Source organism: Bidens hawaiensis, unplaced genomic scaffold (assembly GCF_021521415.1).
Source record: "Bidens hawaiensis isolate Kalapana, Puna unplaced genomic scaffold, B.hawaiensis_p1.1 tig00003307_1, whole genome shotgun sequence".
NCBI classification, from domain to species: domain Eukaryota; kingdom Viridiplantae; phylum Streptophyta; class Magnoliopsida; order Asterales; family Asteraceae; genus Bidens; species Bidens hawaiensis.
The window spans coordinates 1,885,705-1,899,111 of record NW_027491184.1 but is presented as its reverse complement, the minus strand read 5'-3'; the positions used below and the strand labels follow the sequence as shown (position 1 = coordinate 1,899,111).

General features: G+C 37.4%; 1 protein-coding gene across 1 annotated transcript; it reads right to left on the bottom strand.

Annotated features, from left to right (window-relative positions):
- Window positions 1-7,372: 7,372 nt before the first annotated feature.
- LOC143623132 (UBP1-associated proteins 1B-like) lies at window positions 7,373-12,902 on the bottom strand. The gene is made up of 6 exons (XM_077094108.1): window positions 12,612-12,902; window positions 9,476-9,599; window positions 9,230-9,353; window positions 8,886-9,151; window positions 7,963-8,144; window positions 7,373-7,880 (listed from the first exon to the last, which is right to left on the bottom strand). The coding sequence occupies exons 1-5, from the start codon at window positions 12,825-12,827 to the stop codon at window positions 8,092-8,094; spliced, it is 783 nt and encodes a 260-aa protein (XP_076950223.1). The 5' UTR covers window positions 12,828-12,902; the 3' UTR covers window positions 7,373-7,880; window positions 7,963-8,091.
- Between the last annotated feature and the right edge of the window lie 505 nt (window positions 12,903-13,407).

The window sequence follows — 13,407 nt, the reverse complement described above, 5'->3', positions numbered from 1 at the left end:
TGATTCTCATTAAAGATAATATCAGATGATTCTATAACACTCAAATGGTCTTTTACATATACTTTGTATGCTTTTGAGTATGTAGAATATCAAACAAAGAAACAATCTAGGGATTTTGTTTGAAACTTGTTCAAATAGTCCCTCGTGTTCAGAAGAAACATTTGCATCCAAAGGGCTTGAAAAACTTGATATAAGGCTTTCTGTTGTGAAATATTTCATAAGGTGTCTTGTTATAAGGCTCTGATACCACTTGTCAGGTCCCCGATTTCAGCTGGATCTTACTCAAATCATGTCATAACTAACACAAATTAATGTGCCGACAAGAGAGTTAATGACGGGTTGCTATATTTAGAAAGATCACCGTTTGTTAAATGCGGAATCAATAACAAACATACGGTTGCTTAATCAATATTCAAAGGTAACCAACACGAACAAGATTCACTCAAAATATTTCCATTTATATAATATTACTCATAAAACGATAATCTATTTAGGGTTTCTTGAAGGAAGGTTTATCCGTACGAATTTTATGAAAGCCGTCACACACAAAAAATATTCTTTTTCAATTAATGTGTCTATCTGCCTTAGGCGGCGTGTCCTAAAACATTCTATTTATAGGCCTGCCACCCTAGGACAGCTGTCATTCCTTCTAGAAACCTCAAACATTAATACATATTCAAATTACATAATCACAAAATATTCTAAGTGTAAAACAAGTCTTCCGGGTATGCTTTGTTAGCGATATTCATTTCCTGAGTACGCTGTGTACTCTGTCATCCTTCAAGACTTGGTAACATAGAAGTGTGCTTGGATCAGTTTCCGGGTAGACCTTACTAGAAGAGTATTTTACCAAGTAAAATACTCACCGGGTAGACTTCAATCTTCTAGACTTTGCCAGACTTTGCCCGACAAACTCTTACGAGTAACCTTGTTCTTCAATGGTCCCTTCAACTCCTTTGCTACAAAATAACTTATTGGCAAAGTGTGCTCGGTAGCACTGTTCCTTGCTTGAGTTGAACTGTGCCCGATGATACTTAAGATATATCAATATTCATCAAGCTTGCCTGGACCAATCATTATTATCAATATCTTTCCCGGTCTTCCAATCACTTGGTTTCTTAAGGTTGGTTAGCCAAAAGGTTACTCGGAGATAAACCTTACTCGGCTATGAAGAACTAACTTTCTAGACAAAGTGATCCTTGCCCGGGAATATACTAACTAGCAGACCTTACTCGGTAATACACTAATTAGTGAACCCTGCTCGGATAATCACTTAAGAAGAATTCTAAAAGATAACATTGCCCGATAGGCAAAATATAGTGCCCGGCTAAGTAAAAGCTTGCTCGGATGTCTAAGATGTGCCCGATTCCATACTTAGCGAATTCTAAGGAGGTTGAGAATATTCCAATCTTCCAAATATCTTCCCTAGGTCAATTCTTGACTCAACAGATCATAGTAGAATGTCACTAATATTATCAAACCATTCATTGCAAGGGCTAATATCATAATATAGAAACTTACCTATGCCATTGTTCCACATTAGACATTAAACTTTGATCATGTCCAATTTAGTCATTTAATAAAGTTACAGACATTATAAATGATGATAATGAAACACTTTTACTTCTAAATGGGCGTTTGGGATTGGTAATTCAAACTGCCTTGCCTGTGCACATGGACATACACAATTTTCTTGTAATGCTTATCTACTTTCATAATTGCTACAAATCAAAATAAACAATGATCAACATGTGGAATATGATGGTATCCCTCAACCAACAACATACTTAACAAACTAAACTCTTATCATTGTTTATAATCCAACCTAACAATGAACAAATTTGGTACTGGTCATATCACAGTTACAGATAACTAAAAAAAAATCATTTATTAGGGTGAAGCTTGAAAAACAATACTCACATGTCACATTAACCTCCTGCTTTGAATTCAGCATCAAAACTCTGTTTTCTACTCTCCCTTAAGAAGGTAAAGAAGAATGCTAACAACATCGCTCCAAATCTAGAGTTACAAAAACAACAAATTAAACTCGACTAAACCTATTGTTGACAGAAAAAATGAGACATCGAGCAAGTTTTTCCGGTAAAATTTACTGGCGATTAAGTAATACCAGAACTGCGGAGTGTTTCATCCACCATCTCAAAGGGGTTTTGATTTTACGATGAAATCGATCCGTAGCCTAATCAACACTAAAGGCCAAAATATTTGCCAGATAAAATCTATAAACCTAATTAACAAAAAAAGAGGACAAATTAGAAAGAATTCTCCGAAAGAAAAGAAAAAACAACCTGCGGAATTCTTAACCCAATTCGACGAAGAAGCAGCCATATGATGATAATCATATTTTGTTTAAAAGCCTTTTTAATCTTCGTCATCAGATTCAGAGAAGAGCGATAAAGTCTTGTGGGAGAAGACAAGTATTAAGACACGTGTATTGCCAAACAATCTTGTCACTTACAATTAATTAGCAGAAGGGTGAATGGAGGCGATGGCAGGTGGAACAACCGAAGAAGATCCACGTATACAAACACGTGAGTAGCATATCGGAAGCATTAATAGCTTGTATACCAAGCTAGAAAAATTGTACATGTCATGAATAGTTGCATTCTGTAAGTTTGAAGGACTTTGCAAATTAGTATATATATATAATATTATGTAACTTAAAATTGTTATTAACTATAGTTAGTTTTAAGACAAAAAAATTAACATGCTAATCATACAATTAATTAAAGTAATTTCATCAACACTGGATCAATTATTATTAGGAAAATATTATAAAAAATCAACATACTTTTTGTTTTAGTTTATGAAAGTTCCTTAACTTCTTTTTGCATGTAAAGGCCTATATACTTAACATTTTTAAACAAAAATAGGAAATGACCTACAATAGCCGGTGTAAGACCCACCACAACTTATTTATTGAATTTTAATGCCAAAAAACATTTATGATAACAATTTATTCATCTGTCATCCTGTTCCCAACTCCACCATCGTCAACTCCACCATCGTCAACCCCACCATCGTCCATTACCACCGTAGTACCAGCCTCACTTCTCTCTCTCTCTCTCAAGAAATTATAGTCAATCACTGCTCCATCTTCTTCTTCGCGTTCACGAGCCAACCACCGGACTACTCTGTCAAAATTATTTGTCTTCTCTCCACCAAGTAACGATTCGAATCCACCCTTATCTCCCCGGAGACGGAGTAACAGGTGCACTGAATACCGGTGGTGCAAAGGAGTTGGTGATGGGTGGGGATGGATGTGATGATTTGGAGTTTAGATTTGAAATTTATGGTTTGTAATTGCCTGATAGATTTTTGATCGAGATGGATCCATTCGAATCGATTAGTAGAGTTCCAAGTGAAGAACGTTGGATAATATAAATTAAATATCTTTAAGGCAGGGAGGTTGAGAGATTGGATAAGAGACGGAGAAATAAGTGAGATTGGCTATTGTAGGTCATTTACTAATTTTGTTTAAAAATGTTAATTATAGGTACTTTTACATGTTAAAAAAAGTGAAGAGACTTTGTAAACTAAAACGAAAAGAATGTTGCTTTTCTAAGATATTTTCCCATTATTATTTACACAAAGTTTTAAACTACAATAGTCATTATTACTTTACTTCTATTTTTTTTTTTTATAGTTTAATCTAGAGATATTCAAAATGGTTTGGGACTAGGAACCGGAACCGGTTCCTAACCAGTTCCTATATTCAAAACCCCCTTTGAAACCGGTTCTAGGCTCGAACCGGTTAGGGAACCGAACCGGTTCTCCCACCCTCGGACCCCTAACCTATGGAACCGGTTCTTACCGGTTCCTAAACCGGTTCCTGCACTCCAACCGGTTACAGTGTAAAAAAATTTTTTTTTTCGTTTTTCGTTTGCGATTTGGATTCTAAACTACGATTCGTATTTGTATTGCATGAAAAATACAATTAACATAAAATTCATTTTATTTACTTTAAGAAGTTCAAAAAAAAAGGTTACATGTTTTAAAATCTTTAAAAACAAACTAACAAAACATTAAACTTATAAATATAAAGTTGTGACATATTGTTTCTAGAAAAGCCTTCTTGTTCGTCGTAATTATTGAGCGGCGACTTCTTCCTCGGAATTACTTGTAGAAATGCCTTCTTGTTCGTCATGCACTCGAACATCAAGTGGTGTTTCATCTTCGAGAGTGGTTAAGTGTTGAATACGATCGATTGAGTCCAAGTGATCCTTTAAGCAAATGCACATCTCCACCGACTCCGAATTTAGTCTTGTTCTTCTCACCGATATTACCCTGCCACTAAGAGAAAAAGCGGATTCCGAAGCTACCGTAGAAGCTTGGACGGTTAGTAAATCACGGGCCATGGTGGCAAGAATCGGAAACTCGGTTTCCTTTACCTTCCACCAAGCCAAAACATCAAAAGTGCCATATTCCTCTTCGGATAAACCGGTAGAGTAATCATTTGCACTATACCTTCCTAGTTCGCTTGAAGGGGTGTTACCCCTTTGTTTTTTAGCTGTTACGTTGCGAACGGTGTTCATAAGGCTAATCATGGGATCTCGTACTCTAGTAGCACTTGAACTTGATGAAGACCCCCCCCCCCCCGGCATAGGCATGTGTATGTTTGACCCATATTTATTTAAATAAAAGTCATACATAAATTTAAAATTCAAATTAAAAAAAAATTTTGCCTCTGTTGAAAAGTTTGGGTCAATTTCATGCATATCTAAGGCTGAAAAAATTTCGTCTATCACACATTCAACCCCCGTAACATTTAACATTAGGTTTAAAGCGGCGGCGCAAGTAAAAACCGGTGGCAATTCAAGAAAGTATTTTTTTAATTTAAACTTCATTGGTAATATGATGTTTGAAAACATTGGACTTTTATTTTCAAATTCTTTAAGATTGTTAACCATTAAAAATAACTCCGAAAGAACCAAGGGACTTGTCGGATAATACGTTCCCGAAAGTTTCGTAGTTGATGTTTTAAAAACTTCAAGAAAAGTCGATAAGTCATTGATAATTTCCCATTTCTCATTTGAAAAGGGGATTGCCAAATCATTCTCGACAAGACTAGAATGAAACATTTGTAAAGTTTCTCTTTGTTCCAAAGCACTTTGAAACATTATGCAAGTGGAATTCCATCGATGAGGTACATCCCAATTAGCTCCCAAAGCTTTTCTTCCCGTATCTTTACAAAATTTTCTATAATCCATTTGTCTTTTTTTACTTTTCTTAAAAACTTCATGTATCATTAGTCTAAAATCGTTTATAACCGATGTAACCTCATCCGAAGCAAGTCCGTCTTGCACGATTAAATTAATGATATGTGCAACACACCTTGAGTGAAAAAATACACCATTGCAAATCGGCGTATATTTTAATTTTAATTTATCAACCGCCGATGTATTATTCGACGCGTTATCAAATGTCATTGAAAATATTTTATTTTCTAGTTTATAAGTTTTTATAACATAATCTAAAATTTCAAACAAATTATCTCCCGTATATGGATACTCAAAGAGTTCGAAAGCAATGGTGCGTTTCATCATTTCCCACGATGACGGGTCTACCCAATGAGCGGTGACACAAAGATAAGATTCGGGTAGACCATGTGGAGCCGACCAAACATCACTAGTTAAGTTTATTCCCGTATTTATATTTTCAAAATATGCAATTAGTACCTCTTTGGCCTTCTTCCACAATTTTAAACAATAACGTTTAAGAGTATGACGACTTACGTGAGTGTATTGTGGTTGAAGCGTATCTCGAATCATGGCGGTTAAGCGAGGGTTGTCGAAGTGGCTAAACGACAAAGCTTCTTGAATCACAAACTTCGCCACACGATCTTGAACTTGATTAATTTGGTATGTAAATATTTCGCCTTCACTATCCATTTGCGTTTGTTGCGAATCGACGTTCTTTTTCAACGCCTTGCAATACGGTTTTTCGATGTGTTTCTTCAAATTTGAATTCGAAAGTGGGTTTAAACAAACCCCACAAAACTTGCACCGAGCCTTCAATGAATGGTCACTCAATTCAACCAAATCCCAATTGCACCAAATCTCTTGATTACGATTATGAGGTACAATACGAACGAAACTTGGTTCGGCGTTGGAACCTTGACCAACCGATGATTGTGAGGCAGCCATAACAACAAATATGAATATAGAAGAAGAGAAAACAAGAGATTAGAGAACTCAAAACGTTGTAATAGCGTTTTTTTGTATTTTTTGCGTTCGGGTTTGCGTTTTGAGTGTTGTGATGAACCCATGACACCAAATACCTATTTATACTAGTAGTGGGGTGCTTGGGGGAGCCAAAAAACGGCTATTTTTGACCCCAACGGTCAAAAAACGGCCAAAAAACGGCCAAAAAACGGCTATATCGATCCAACGGCTAGAACCGGTTCCTAACCGGTTCCGGTTCGGTTCCGGTTCCTACCCGCCCCCACTCAGAAATGCAAGAACCGGTCACGGATCATCGGGTTGAATCAGATAGGGTCCGGTTCCTACAAAAATCGGGTAGGAACCGGTTCGGGTCCGGTTCGGTTCCACCGGTTCCGGTTCCGGAACCGGTTTTTTTGATCATCTCTAGTTTAATCACAACGATAACTATAGACAAATAATAAATACTCTAAAATTTATATCATGCCCTCACCTAGTTATTTGAAACATGAAATCCTTGAGAAGTTAGTCTAGTGATAAGAGGTATGTCCACGCTCAATAAGGACACATGTTTGATTCTCATTTAGGCCAGTAAGAAAGATATCGAGATGAAGAAACGAATCATGGCTTTAAACCCGGGTTTGAACTCGACAGAAGGCGGGGTTTACAAGTTCCATCCGGTTCTCGCGCATCAAGAGGTATGATCTCACAACCTCGGATATAGCCCCAAAAGAATAGGTTTACACGTGAAATATCTTTTGCCATTTAAAAAAAACTGTAACATGAAATAAAAGTTGGCACAAGCAAGAGGCGGCGAAAAACAAGCTTAATTGGCTTAGTTGAAATATCTTTCAGATACAAGCCCAAATTGGCTTTAACTTGAACATTGAACATCCTTATATTATACGGTCCTTATCTTAAAGATCGAATTGTCAGACTATACTTTACGGGACACTCTCCCTCGTTCCTCACATCATCATCACCTCAGCTTTTCCTTTCATTATGCAACCCAACCGCTCAACTCGTTTTATACCTCCATCATTCTTCACCATTCCTTTTTTTTTCTTTTGACAAAAAAACAAATGAAAAAGAAATAAAAAAAAAAAAATCTTACTGGGAAGATGCGTTAGTGAACCCACATATCATTTGGAACCCGTCATTACGGACCAAGGAGGGGGGCGGTGTTCCAATGGTGTCTCACACAAATAGGCTAATCTTACATACAGACGAACCGACTAAAACAAATCCATAAGTCAATTCCATGAAACGGTCTATAAAACAAGAGCATGTTTTGCCAACCAGTCAAGTCAAATGACCAGAAAGCCCTTATTGATGCTTCAATTTGGTGCGCCTTATGTACCATGATTCCCAGAATTCATCAAACATAAGAATATTCATAGGTTCCCCATTGGTTAATTATGGGATGTTAGATCCGTCCAAAGACACGGTCAACGATTGACCACGGTGCCCATGCACCGGGTCTGACTCTAGTCAACCATCAGGGTATCATATGATGATTCCCTCACACACAATTGGTGGCAACCCATATCCCACCAATCAATCTTCATTGTTAACACTCCACGAGTGTGACACCTCTTATACAGACTAGTTAAAGCGCGTATTTGCAATTTTCACATTTGTTGTTCGGGATTCAAACATTTGTTTTCAACTTTGACTCCATTTCACCCGACTTCAGAGGACCTGAAAACCGTCAAACAAAAATTTACAAAAGTTTTCAAAACTACATACATAATCAGTAACTGATTCAATGTTTTAACATTACCTCTTTGACAAATACGATGTGGCATCCAAGGTAAGAAGTGACAAATGTCACTCGAGTACCAAGTGAGCTTATCGTGCAGTTAGTGGGTCCCACGGAAAGCGATTCGGGTATATTCCAGTTGAACCATCTTTACTCAGAAGGATGGGTGCCCCTCATCTGTCTCAGAAATGGTGGCGCGACACCTAAAAGCAACAAAATAAAATTCACAATACTGAAAATTAATAATATAACAAATTTTAATAGTGGTACTAAGAAAGTAACATAACCTTTTACTGTAGGGGTGCGCATAGGTCGGGTTTTAAACTCAAACGAAACAACAAAGCAAATTTTGGTTTTCGAGTTTTTTAAAAACTGTTAGGTTTCGGTTATTCGATTTTCAATTTCTGTTTTGAGTTTGGTTCGGTTTCAGTTCCCCCCCCCCCCCTTCTCCAGTATGGCCTGGTTAAGAGTATGTAATTTAGCCCAACTTTGAAGAGAGACACAAATTTTACAGATAGGGACCCGGCAGACAAAATTTCTGAAACGAAGTCACTTTGGTTTATGCAGCATTGTTTATGTTAAAAGTCATTTATTTATTTTTCTTTTGAACGCCGAAGTTATTTATTTGTTTACGCAATCGTATTTGTCGTTTGCGTAACTTGTTTCTAATTGAAAGACTTTTCTACCATGCTAATTATTATATATTTGAGCGTTTTTTCAAAAGATAAAAATATGTAGAGAACATTTGTAACATAAAAGTCACCCGAACTGTTGAGATTTGATATTCATATGCAAGATAAAGAATCCAACATATCCCTTTACCATTCTTATTCATTCATCACATCCATTTAGGGGGTCTCTGGATACGTGCTTCGATAGTAGTCAACTGATAAGTCAACTATAAGAAAACATGTTACAAGCTAAAATAAAGAAAAAAGACATGCCTGTAAGATATGGTGCAGGGGACATTGGAACAATTTCAGCTGCTGCACCGCTGACAATTGGTCTAGTATAAACATGAGGACCAGGTGCTACAATCCCCTGAACCGCTCTATGTCCTGGGCTTGCAAGGGGCGGTGGGCCTACTTGACCAAACGGAAAAACATTTGGGCCCTGTATGCCAAACATCTGAGGGTTATGTTGTAGCTGACCCATGTAAGGATTATATGGAACCTGATGAAAGACATATTCGGGCCCGTAAGGTGGGTACCTAACAAAACCCCAAACTTTTGTTATTATAGAAGACATAAGTTATTGTGCAATTAGAATAATAACAATAATATGTAACCCGTATAAGGAATATGGGAATTGCTGATAATTGTATGGAACCGGTGGGCGGTAACTTGAGCTTCCAACCAATGGCGGTCCTGTATGGGGACCAGCAAAGTAGGGTGCCGCCGATCTCAGGCGTCCTACAAGTAAAAAAACAATTATTAAATAATTTAAACTTGAAAATTGAACTGCTAAATTCAAATATTGAGATGAATTAAAGATAAATTTAACTGAATCAAAAGTTTAAATTTTGAAAATATACCAAAAGTCAAAGGCGGTTGGGGTCGACCTAGTGATGCTAAATTACAATTTGCCCTTCTACCATCAATAACTGGATTAGGATCAGCACAAGCTCGCTTTGCAGCTTCTGGATCACGAAATGTAACCTGAGAATGAGAATTATTAATGACTAAGGACTCAACGAGACATAATTAGAGGATGCATATAAATAGAATACAAACATCGGTTAACGAAAGAAGCATAAAAATGACCAGAGTATTACGCTACTACTAGAGTAATTTTTATTACGACTATAGTTTATCAGCTAGAGTTATAATTGAGTAGCATGATAAATGTTACCCTAATTCAAAACTACAGCATGATAATAACTACTCTACTTATTATTACGCTTCTCACGAGATGTTTGTATTTCATCCCACCACTGTTAACAGAGACGTAAACCACATAAGCAATCATACTTTAATAAAGTAAGATTAATATAGGGTTGTTAGATTTAAATACTCCCAACTTTCACCCTTTGGCCTGGAACACTCCCAACTAAAGAAATGCTATCCACCACTCCCAACTATCAGCTTATTTTTGTGTCACTCCCTAAGGCAGTATGTAGTGGGCGGCATTGTTGGGCGATTTTCGGCGAACATGGGCGTCAACACCGCCTCCCGGCGAAATGTGGGGCAATAAGAGGGGGGCGCGGGGTATTTGTCGCGGGGCTATGTTTAAAAAATAATGATCTAATAATCAAAGGGACCGTTTACAACGTTCATATATTTAAAAAAAATTAATTAGAAAACTTAATATAAATACCAAACCATTTTCACCATATCATACACGAACTCAAATATAAATACAAAACTAATTCAACCATTTTCGCCATTTCATACTTCTTCACCTTATCATTTCATACTATCTCAAAACAGATTCCCCGAACTCTTCCGACATTTGGGATCAAGTAATTAAGGAGAGTCTAGAATTTGCCAGATGCAACAACGAGCATTGGAGGAGAGTGAAGAGGTCATGAGCGCAATGTGGGCCTTCACCACGACCGACATCAACGACGAGTATTTAAAGATGGCTGAGAAAACGACGCGACTCGTTGAAGAATTTTTGCATCCGCTAAAATTTAAATTGTTTATATTAATTATTGTTTTTAATATAAATATCTTTTAATAATTTATTTGTATAGGAATAATACAATTATACGTTGGTCGTTATCTGAGGATTCCAACTTCAAACGACCTGACTCGCATACACGATGTACACCGAAGCAAACATTATTTTCCCGGCATGATCGGGAGTATAGATTGCATGCATTGGGAGTGGGCCAACTGTCTAACCGCATGGTGAAGTCAACACACTCGTGGTGACCATGGAGTACCAACGGTTAGTCTTCAAGCCATTTGTTCACACAACCTTTGGATTTGGTCGGCCTACTTCGGCTTCGTTGGGTCCAACAACGACATAAACGTTCTCAACGCGGCGCCCGTGCTAGAGTATTACATCAGCCGTAGCACGCCGGTCTTACCGTTTTAGGCCAACGATACCTTCTATCGTCACGGATACTATTTGAGATATGAGATATATCCAGAGTACTCGATCATCGTCAAAACGTTTCAAGACCCGATCGAAGAAAAAAGAGAATACTTTTAAGAAGAAGCAAGAGTCCGCGCGAAAGGATATTGAAAGGTGTTTCGGGGTTCTAAAAAAACGTTGGCATTATGTGAAAACCCCATGTCGTGTATGGTCGATGGCAAAACATTCACGAGCTCACATCAAGTGAAATACATAACCAACTTAAGGCGGATTTGGTTCAACACGTGCGGGATAATCATCTCGTTGAAGCCGAAGACGAGGACGAAGACAAAGATAACGAATAGATTAGTATTTTTATATGGAGTTTTTATTTTATGTTTTAGTGTGTTTTTTTATTTTGATTATAATTTATTTTATTCTAGGATCGTTTGTCCAAAGCAATGGAGAGATAGACAGTGACATAACCCACCGCATACAAGTTGGCTGGTGTAGATGGAAAGCAGCTACTGGGGTTTTGTGTGACAAGCGGTTCCTATCTAAATTAAAGGCCGAAATTTTATAGAGTCGCAATTAGACCTGCAATGTTGTATGGAACAGATTGTTGGGCCATCAAGAAGGCACAGGCGCGCAAGATGGAGGTAGTAGAGATGAGGATGCTGAGATGGATGTGTGAACACACTAGATTAGATAGGATTAGAAATAAGGTCTTTAGGGAAAGGTTATGAATGGTTAGCATATCAGAGAAAATAAAGGAAGGGAGATTGACATGGTTTGGGCATGTGAAGAGGGGACCGACAACATCGCCAGTTAAAGTAGTGGAAACCTTCATTGTGGAAGGAAAGAGGAGTAGAGGCAAGCCTAAATTGACTTGGGATGAGAGAATTAGACATGACTTGACAGAGTTGCACCTCTCTGAGGACATGGTCCATGATAGAGATTCGTGGAGATGTAGGATTAAGGTTAGCGACTTTTAGAGAAAGATACCTAGTTAGCTTAGCTTTGTATTTAGGATCTAGTTGGCTAGCCTGGATCCTTGTTGTTTATGTATATATTTTGTTTGATGCTGCTTTTAGCTTCTTATGCCCTATTTTTAGTAGGTTACAGATGCCTTGCTATTTGGTAGTTTGCTATCTATATATTGCTAAGTGTCTTTGCTTGTAGGATGTATGTTTACTCTGTTTACCTGTATGTAGCTTTATGAGTCGGGGGTCTCTCTGGAAGCAGCATCTCTATTCACACGGATAGAGGAAAGACTTGCCTGCCTCTCACCCTCCCCTGACCCTACCGATAGCGTGCTATACGGTGGTATATACAGGGCTTTATTGATTGATTGATTTAGTTAATTTAATAAATTTTAATAACTTAAATGGTTTTTGTTTGTTTAGTTTAATTACAAAAATAAAATAATAAAAAATGGTGGCGTGGCACTAGAACGGCTACAACATATAATTCATACCCTTTGCTGACTGGGCGCCACGTGTCGCAATTCGCCCAATTTGTAGCCCCTCCACTACACATATATTATTATCATCTCTGGATCATAAAGCTTCTAATTTGTGAACAGAGGCGATCAAACAATTGCACAAAAACATGACAATGGTCTGATCTGAGAAATAAATAATACTTACAAATCCATATCCTTTGGATCTGCCGGTTTGTTTATCAGTGATAACGACAGCCTCCAAAATCTCCCCAAACTGTTGAAAGTAGCGGTGCAGCGTCTCGCTGTGAGTCTCCCACGCAAGTCCTCCAACGAAGACTTTGGTGTACGTCGTGTCCCCAAACGGGTTGTTCAGGAACTGTAAGCTTGACCCGGTTCCTCTCATCGGCGGGTACGAATCCATCAATGGAATTAGGAGCTGAATTCGACTCGCATGCTCATGGAATTCAATTGATCCTCAAAGAAAGAGAGAGGAATTGGGGGTTTTGAACTTTTGATTGATAATAATAATAATAATAATAATAATAATAATAATAATTACAAGACAAGAGCGGAGAAAGAAAGAATCTTCGAGGAATTATTTAGGGAGGAGTAATGGAGGCACATGTCATCATACCACAACTTTCGTTTTAGTCCTTGTATTGTATTTTTAACACAAAATTCCATCCTTCTCTTAAGAACGTCTCAGATTCATCGACTCATACCACTTTTGAATAGAAACCCTCGGCTATGACGGATTTTACAAAACCCGTCGTTTTAGAAAATTTTTTCTTTTTATATTTAATTACTATAATTAGTTTCATTTGCATTCTTTTTTAATTTATAACATTTGAAATATAAAGTTTTATAAAATTTCGAATATACCGTTGAGATAAACTTATTTTTATCTACGAGCCGACTTAAAACGAGTTACGTCAACCTTATGTCGCAACGTTTAAAATAAATTTAACCTGGCTCGTTTTGAATAAAATTTATATTTATGC